Source organism: Eptatretus burgeri, chromosome 6, assembly GCF_056783735.1.
Source record: "Eptatretus burgeri isolate ZD-2024b chromosome 6, Ebu_testis_v1, whole genome shotgun sequence".
Taxonomy (NCBI): Eukaryota; Metazoa; Chordata; class Myxini; order Myxiniformes; family Myxinidae; genus Eptatretus; species Eptatretus burgeri.
In genome coordinates, this window is record NC_140966.1 from 97,198,214 (window position 1) to 97,208,042 (window position 9,829).

A 9,829-nucleotide genomic window follows, 5' to 3' on the forward strand; every position below is an offset into this window, starting at 1 on the left:
GTTGCGTGCGGGACTGCTCGCCATCGATCATGCCGTTATTTATCACAGGCGGTGTGCGCGGTGCCAGCCCTGCTCTGTGTCATGAATTGAAGGAAAGAATTGGATATAATTATGAGATGTAGATTTGGGTTGAAAAGAGTATCGATATAAGTATTAGATGGAGATTTGGATTGAAAAGAGGAGAGATATAATTATTAGATGCAGAAATGGGTTGAAAAGAACGCACCTCATGCGTTCTGTACAGCGTTTGTGTTTAGTGTTTTGTTCTTCTATTCCCCCGGGCACGGCATTCCTGCACCTGTCCCATCGTGTAGTTGATGCTTGTGTTGGCCTCTGTGAGGACGCATACGTGGAGGGTGTTGCTGCAGTTTTCAGAAGTGACCATCTGTGTGCGGTGCCTGCTTGGATTTATTTCAGGAATAAGAGGAAAAGAGTAGGCATGAAGATAGAGATATAATCAGAGCTAACTATGAGATCCGCACAATGCACTTTGGCCCATTTGACCCATTAGACATGAGGGAAAGGTCTAACTGTACGTATATTAATGAAATGACTGTCTGGGGACCACTGCATGATGGATGCCATTTCCTTGGAAGGATGCGGTTTCCAGAACCGCAACTAATATATTGTTGCCAATTCGCGCCCGCCGGCGTGCGATCAGCCACGCAACTCGAATCGCGACACGTCGCCCACCGGACGGACAATTCAGTCGTGACCCTCCAGGAACTATCGCCCAGAGCCAGTCACGGGCGGGGGTTTAACCTCACCACGATCGTGCCAATTGCCCACCCGCACAGGAAAGCGTTGCTCGCCAAATTCGACCGACCGAAGTACCTGCGCGAGTGGTCGACCGGGCGATCGTACCACGCCACAGGCCGACTCCGGACACGAACCGCTTAAGCGGTTCGTTCCGTATTACAGGGATAACCGAGCGGAGTTATCGTCGGCCTCGACGGTTCCGATTAATTACCGGGTGTTTTAAACCCACTATCAATCCTTTACGTGATGCAAGATGGAGATTCAATAAAAGGAAGGAGACTAAGCAAAGTGAGAAAACAGTTCAACAAGCAGCACTTTATTCACACACACACACACACACAGACACAAAGCAAGCACGTATATACAGCCATACAATTATGCAACAAAAGCAAAGAAGGAGTTAAAACCGAATAAAAGGGAATTATTTACACACGGCAACACTTACACAGTTTCTACTTACAAGACTGGCGCCACCCATAGACATTTACACAAAACCCCAAAAGAAAAGGAAGTCGCGACTTCCCTGGGCGCGTCGTCCAAGCCTTGGGGGACCGCAGCCTCGAGTCCCTCCTTTGTCTCCTCCTGGCGTGGCGCACCGAGCTTGTCCCGCGCGTAGCTCGCGTTGTCTGCCCGACAGCTCGGACGGGGTTTTTGGGGAACGGACGGGGTTCGTTCGGCGCTACTTCCCGCGCTCGCGCACAGGGTCCCATGGCTCGCGCGAAGATCGCAGAACAACGAGCTCGCGAAGAACCAGAAGGCTCACTCCAAACTCAAACCAAACTGAACTCCGAACCAACCCAACTGAACTCTGAACCAACCCAACTGAAGACCAACTCGTTCGTTCCTTTTTGAAGGGGCCGGCTCCGCCCTTCGCCCCGCCCCGTTTTCGGCTCTACCTTCCTTCGAGAAGGTTCCCGAAAAGGGGCGTTCCCTCACCCCGACCGCCTCACGCTGTTCATCCACCAATCGGCGGCGAGCTGCCCTCCCCCCTTCCTTCACACCAAGCGTGGGGAAAAATGGCGGGAAAAACCCACAAGCGTCGTTGTTGGTTTGTTTTGTTCTTGTTCAAATTAATAATAGAGAAAGAAAAACGACAAACTGAAGGATCGCAGCCCGAATGGATCACATAAATTCCCTCTATACAACGGGTGTGGGCAAACTACACATGGACTTATCAAGATCTCACCTGAGGACTCTTTATGGTGTAATGCGAATTTCCACAACCGTAACAATATATATATATATATATATATATATATATATATATATATATATATATATATATATATATATATATATATATATATATATATATATATATATACACACATCCACACATACACCTTGTGTAGAAGGAATTTAGAGTTTCGAAAAGTCGGACCAGGTACTATGTATAATTCCAATTAATTAATCACATAATTTAGCAGGCAATACCACAATTAATACAATATGTACAATCTATAATATAAACTAACAGTCAAAACGTTGTCATACGATAAAATAAAGCAATACCACACAATAATGACCACTGCAGTGCCTCTGGATAGACAACATTTTGAGTCTGGTTGTTGGGTGCCAGAATTGTGAGCTTGGCAGCACAGCCTATGCAAGATTCCACCAAATAGTACATTCCGTGAGCAAAGTAGGACATTGAGAGGTCCACACCAATGGCCTTGAATGTCTGGCCCTGTGCCTTGTTCACTGTTATGGAGAAGCACGGCCAGCATGGGAACTGCAGATGGAACTGGAATGGCAGTTAAGATGTAGTTGGGATGAGTGGGATGCATGATATCAGAACAACTTCATCTTTATAGGGACCACAGGAGGTGGTTGCCTCAATGACATTTTTATGCAGACGCGTGACAATGCATTATGTGCCATTTGTCATTTTTGGTGGTTCCAGGGACTGCAGCACCATGATGGGTGAGCCAATCTTCAGCTTGAGCTGGTGTGGTGAGATCCCAGGTATCTTCACGGTGTTCAGGAACTCCACTGGATACTGCAATGCCTCCTTGTCACTTCGGGCAGTGTCCACCAACTTGTAGATTTGTTCTTGGCCTGGGAACTCAGCCATTCAGACGATTGACAGATTCGTGGATATCTCATTCAATGGTAAGATGAGAGCATGCTCTGCCAACCACTCTGGCCTTGACCCATTGGAAGACAATTCTGGGTCGACCCTGGACTTCAGCTGCTGCAGGGTTGTGGCAGTCTGCCCGAGTGCTGCCGGAAATGATTGACAATTTTTTTTGATCATTCTGTTTGTCGATATTGTGGGGGATGGTGGAGGGGTGGGGTGCAGGATGGTGGTGGGTATTGTGTGGTGGAGTGGAGGTGGTGGGGGGGGTACCCTGAAAGTTTTATCATCCTCGGTCAAATCCTTTCTTGGGGAGTAGATGACACATATACATACTTTTTCTCCACTATAAATAGATGGTGATTCATTTGATTTGTTGAAATTTGTGTTGATAATATATAATTATTTTCAGGTGCTCTTGTGGTAACTGCCTGGCAATGGCAACAGGTGTTTTATTCACCGCTAAAATTGTCTGTGTATATGTGCTGGTAGCTGGGTGGAGATGGTGTTACAGTTTCAAGCAACGGCTGCTTCTTCCTCTTGATCGTGGGGATGGCATTCTCTCTCAATCGTGGCGGATGACCACAAGAGCTTGCCCTCTCTGTTGTTTCATAACAGTGTTCGTAAAATGTTCTGAGCACAAAAGCGAACATTTTGTAGCCCCGATCCACATGTGGGTATTTCATCCAAACCTCGTACATTTTCTGTCAAACTAGGGGTGTTTCCGCCATTGATGTACCATGAAACAATCACGGTTTGCATTACTACAACCAACAAGGACACATCGACTCAGCATATTGAAAGAAATTCGAAAAAATTTTGCCGTTTTATTTAAATCTTATCGCGAGGTAACCTGTAAACAACACGGAAGTGGTGCTCGCGTTCATGGTAAGACGTCACGGCTTATCATAAAGAAGAAGATTTCATATTTTAATTGCAAAATTACCTGCTTTATAAATTGAAAAAAGACACATCATATCTATTTTGATGGGTTATCAAGCGATAGATTAGCATCGAGGTGATCTGGATGTTGAAGGGATGGCAAGGGGAACCCAAATCACATCTGGGTGATTTGGGTTCCCCTTAAAAGTAGCTCCAACAAAGGAGCCGTCACAGTGCCATGGTGATTGTGCAATGCCACTTCCATGGCTGATAGTTGGATGTGGTTTTTTTTTTTTTTTTTTTTTTTTCCACCGATTAACTTTTTAATGCGGGATTAACTTTTCAGAAGGCTTGCGAACAATTAACTGTTCAGAATTAAAGGGTTAAAAATAACCATCAAATCCACTACCTCCTGTCACCATCTTCTTGTGTGGAAAGTTGGACTCCACATTGTTTTATTAAGTGTTGCAACCAAATTAACTTCATGATTGTTATTGTCTCGATTTTAGGTAAATAATATTGCAATGTCACTTGCAACTAAAGCCATCGTTATTCCAAGCATATGGCTTTGCTTTTAGACCGACACATTACGATTGGCAAACGGTGTAATTTTCCCATAATAAATCATGGAAAATGAGGTCCTGCATAATGAATGGTTACAAAGGTACATAACCCCTTCGTTTAGCGGGGAATACCTGTAATATCCTGTTTCTGTGTGGCCAATACGCAACCTTCAAAATGACGTATGAATGCGAAATGAGGCCTTTTGTGCACGTGTTGTATGCGCTTACACTGACTTGGTTCTATTCACCGGGCACGTTTAACCTGCCATTGCCAGATTGAAGTCTGTGATTCAAATCGTCTTTGAAACATAGTATTCCTGGCACTTTTAACCTGCCATAGTTTTCAGCATTTAGACGAAAGAGTGGCATTTTCAAAATGGTTAACCATATTTGTTCTTTTCCAAAATGCAAATCAGACTCAAAGAAATAGAAGAATATGAGAAATATCTGTGAATGAGAGGAGTCTGGTTCATTCCCCCTCTCTCCTCTCTCCTCTCTCCTCTCTCTTCTCTCTTTCTTTTTAGCAAAAGATATGAAAATATCACGTATAATTTCTCTCGTGAGCCCGGAACCAAACAAACAATATGTTGTAACAGCCCTCATAGCTTCCACAGCTCCACCAACCCCATACATCCCAATTTTATTAACAGTAACTCACCCAATACATTCACAAGCCCCAGATATGACCTTCCCATCGGTGTCCAGATGCACAGTCCTTTCACTGGTAGCAATCCCTCGGGGAATTGTGAAGCACATGTCCGTCCACTCTGGGATTATTCACGAAAAAATATTTTCACGAAAAAAAATAAGTGACCACTATATTCGTTATTGTTGTGTGTCTGTCTATGTTTGTTGGGTAGTCGATCGAGTCGAAGAAAAAAAAATTTCAAGAAATTTTTTTTGAAATTTGTTCTACCCTTATCACTTTTTCTGTCGATATGTTGGGTCGTCGATCGAGTCAGAAAAATTTTTTTTTTTTTTGAAATTTCTTCTTCCCTTATCACTTTTTCCGTCGATATGTTTGTCTGTCTGTCCCTCTGCTCGGTCGAGTGCTCTGTTAATACAATGGCAATTTCGATGAAACTTGGTAGGTTCATAACATAACCCAGGTGTGTGCAAATGAGAACCGTTGCTATGGACACCACCGTTGCCGAGCAACGGGACTTTGAAATTTTTGAAAAATCATAAAAAATGTATTTTTTCAAAAATCGGGCCACGACCGACTGTGGGCAGTACATTCAGCCATATTGTCAAAAAATTCCAGCCGGATACTATGAAAACTGTCGGAGAAGACAGACTTTGAATGAACCCTGGTCGAAAACTAAAAAAACGAAGTTCGTTATAACTCGAGACTATGAGTCAGATATACATGAAACTGGTATGGTAGGTTTGTGGTATGTCCTAGTTATGTGTGAGAAAGAACCATTGCTATGGACCCCTCCATTGCCTAGCAACGGCCTAAAAACCTCTCAATGTGGGGGTATTTTAATGAAAAAAACAATCTGTAGCATTAACCATTGAAGCTAGAATCATGAATTTTCTTATGCTTAATCCTCAGGTCATTCCCCATCGAACGGGCCCCTCACGTCAGGTTCTATTGGGTAGGCGACTACCCATGTCCGCCTACCGGCTTGTTTGCCTCTCTGTCTGTCTGTCCCTCTGTTCGGTCCAGTGCTCCGTTAATACAATGACGATTTCGATGAAACTTGGTTGGTAGGTTCATACCATGACCTAGTTGTGTGCAAATGAGAACCGTTGCTATGGACACCACCATTGCTGAGCAACGGGACTTTGAAATTTTTGAAAAATCATAAAAAATTATTTTTTTCAAAAATCGTGCCACGAGCTACTGTGGGCAGTACATTCAGTCATATTGTTGTCAAAAATTTCCAGCCGGATCCTATGAAAACTGTCGGAGAAGATAGACTTTGAATGAACTCTGGTCGAAAACAATAAAAAAACGAAGTTCGTTATATCTCAGAGACTATGAGTCAGATATACATGAAACTGGTATGGAAGGTTCATGGTATCTCCTAGTTATGTGTGAGAAAGAACCGTTGCTATGGACCCCTCCGTTGCCTAGCAACGGCCAAAAAACCTCTAAATGTGGGGGTATTTTAACGAAAAAACAATCTGCAGCATTAACCTTTGAAGCTGGAATCATGAATTTTCTTGTGCTTAATCCTCAGGTCATTCCCCATCTAACGGGCCCATCGTGTCAGGTTCTATTAGGCGACTACCCATGTCCGCCTACAGGCTTGTCTGTCTGTCTGTCCCGAGCGTAGCTCTGGGTTTTGATCCGATCCTGATAAAATTTTGGTGGGTGGTTTATATCATGATCTAGTTGTGTTTTCCTGAGAATGGGTGTGGTGCGCCCATTATGGGTGGAGCCACGCCCAAAAAACATGTGTTTTTAGGGGGTAGCCGATTTCAATTTGCATCTCCTCGGGGGTTTGTCAAATCTGACGGGTTTCAGTATTTTGTGAGCCCAATGGCACCTGCATAGCCCCATGGAGCTCGATTTTTTTTCATTTTCGTCTCAAGGTCAAGGTCACAAGGTCACAAACTTAGAAAATTGCGAATTTTGACAAAAAATTATCTTCTCCGAGGGGTTTGTTGAATCTGGCTGGGGTTTCGGGATTTGGTTAGCCCAATGGCACTTGCATAGCCCCACGGAGCTCGATTTTTCATTTTCATCCCAGGGTCAAGGTCACGAACTTAGAAAATTGCGAATTGTGTTTTTCGGGGGTTGCTGATTTCAATTTGCATCTTCTCCTCGGGGGTTTGTCGAATCTGGCAGGTGTTTCGGTATTTGGTTCGCCCAATGGCTCCTGCATAGCCCCACGGAGCTTGATTTTACATTTTTGTCCCAATGTCAAGGTCACAAGGTCACGAACTTAGAAAATTTGAATTTTGACATAATCATACGACCACCCAAACTTTGAGAGCTAGGATGACAATATTTTTTTATGCATAATCTTGAGGTCATTCCCCACCTAAAGTCTTGAAACCATTTTGCTCTACCTCGAACACCTTGCCCATGGCGCCCCCTTCAAGTTTGTTCTTACGCTGATTTCATCAAAGTATGGATATCCGAGGAGTGCGAAATGCCAAATAGCCTATATGATGTTATATTGTTCCTGGAATGTTCCAGAGGAAGTTTTGCACCAATGGTCATAATCCTTGACCTTTGACCTTTGAAGTTCACAAAGGTCAAATTTTCAAAGTTGTGGGAATCCAACCGGGTTTTCGACCTTCTTCGACGAACTAACTCGAATAAGCTATAGCACGTATCCTGTTTCCTTATTTTAATGTCCACAACATTGTTTGGTGACCTTTAAAGGTTATGCAAAGGTCAAATTTTTTAAGTTGTTGAACGAAACCGGGTTTTCGACATTTTGCAGCTCATAACCTGTCACGCGTACCACATCATGTTGATCATTTTTATAACTTGGTCAAACATTATCACATTTTCTCATCCTTGACTTCTGAAACAATCTACATCGTCAAATACCGCTCGTGAATCATCGTCGTCTTCAGACTTGTCCCCATCTAATTCTGTCGGGATTCCAGTGCTGCAACAAGGCATCTTGCGTGGGTGGAATGTTTTCCATTGCTTTGTTCTTTTGACACAACATCTCTTTCTGAGCCTCATTGACAGAGCTTAGGGGCTGGTCCTGTCATGGAGAAGGATAATGAAGTGTTCCTGGAGTTTGAAATGGTTGGCATAAAAATTTATTGGAGTGAAGGTGAATGTGAATGCGACAACGGTAAATGCCTCGGTCACCTCCGGATAGCATTTCCACAATTGCCATGCAAACTTTTTTTTTTCCTTTCCTGTAGAAAGCTGATGTAGTGTCAGTTTGTGAAACTATGGAAAAAGGGCAAGGCTGAAGCATGAGATCATATTGATGTGGAGGAAAGTGAAATTTTTTTCCTGTGCCAAAAGCGACCCATATGTTTGTAGCAGGGCACATGGTTATCAGATGGTATAATTTGACAATCACAATTACGACGACATCAGTATCCACAGTGCGAACAAGGCATTTTGGAGGGTCGTTCTTCAAGGCTTCTTGCCGGTGAATCAGTTTTCTCGTGACAGCTTCTTCGTGGTTACAAGTTGGCATGTCGTGGTCAGATGCTCTGACAATCAATTGTTCACGAGCTGTTATCGTATCCTGTTTATCAGGGGGGAAATCGATGTTGATAATCTTGTCAGAGAGAAATGCAAAGAGTTCCTGCTTGTTTGAGCAGTCACGGAGAAACATTTCCCTGCTTCCAGGGACTTTGTGCTGATCAGCAAGCTTCCTCCCCCCACACCCTCGTCTGGCAGACTCTTTGATGCTGCTGGTGACACAAGTATTCCATACAACATCAACTCCTTTGGACTTCTCCAATTCGTTCAAAATGTGGGGAACTGACATCACTGGCATATTCACAAAATGTCGCGATGTTGCTCGTTGGAAGGAAATGCACCACAGTAGCACTACCTCGAGTAGGTGCTCATCAATATTTTTCAAACCCCCACCCCCTCTTCCTAGGAGTATTCACAACCGAACTCCCAGATTGCACACAAGAGTTGATGACAGATGTCACAAAGAGCTTCTACCAACAGTACCTGCCCATTACACAAGTCAACTGAAGACTGACCATCTGCTGACACAGGTGTGTGAATGGACAGCCCGGAAGCACTGAATCTTACCTGGCAATCTCTCAACACCATTCTTATTCCTCATCTGTTTTTATTATTTATTTATTTATTTGTCATTTTTACTTTATTTCTCATCTTTCAAATTTAAAACTGAAGGTTCCACCAACTGGTCTTGCTACCCAGCGAGTAAGGTGCACTTCAGTTTTGTCTACTGTGAAGCTGCACGAGTAGGTGATGCCTTCATTTTTAAATATGGAGCTTCCCATATGCCATCACTTATCTTCCAAAATGAGTATGTTATGCACATGTGTAGGTCTCTGCATTTTCTGAATGTCCGAGCCATTTCTAAGATTTTTGCAGGTAAGGTATCCCTCAGTCTTGCTTTGGTAATATGACTTGATTTTGATAACTCTGCAGAACATTAATAATACTTTATATTTGTGACGTTTCAGTTTGTAACATGAAACATCAGGGCCAAGTGTGAACCCTGGTAAAACGAATTGCAAATTTAAAACTGCAAGTGAGGTTTTGTGCCAAATTTCCTGTGGCCAAGGGTTTAACACGCACCATAATTATCGAAACTAATAAATGTCAGAGTGTGTCAGTGTCTCTCCTCCATAACTCTAAAACCATGAAACCTGGCAGCCTGAAACTTCACATGCATACTAAGAAAACTCCAAGGAAGTGCAAGAGTGAAAATTGGTTGTTTTGGGTTAATTAAAATGCCCCTTTTGAAAATAATTAATCGCCTTATTTATGCTCGAGAAAGAAGGCGGCGCCATGTGCTGTGAGTGGTGTGGCAATCTCGAACGTGAGAAGAAACTTCGGCGGTTTGTGGGCTCTGGCGTTGAAGACTGTCTGCGCGAATTACCTCATGTACGTGACCGCAGAGAGCGA

General features: G+C 43.5%; 1 protein-coding gene across 2 annotated transcripts in view; it reads left to right on the plus strand.

Annotated features, from left to right (window-relative positions):
- The window catches only part of DCTN5 (dynactin subunit 5), a 98,624-nt gene that overhangs the window by 75,818 nt on the left and 12,977 nt on the right, over nt 1–9,829 (plus strand). Inside the window, exons 7-8 of one of the 2 annotated variants that reach the window (XM_085886384.1) lie at nt 7,943–8,030; nt 8,823–8,946. In XM_085886384.1, coding sequence (XP_085742510.1) covers nt 7,943–8,030; nt 8,823–8,923 — 189 coding nt within the window. In that variant the 3' untranslated portion in view covers nt 8,924–8,946. The remainder of the gene's footprint in view (nt 1–7,942; nt 8,031–8,822; nt 8,947–9,829) is intronic. The other variant, XM_085886383.1, reaches the window with a different exon arrangement.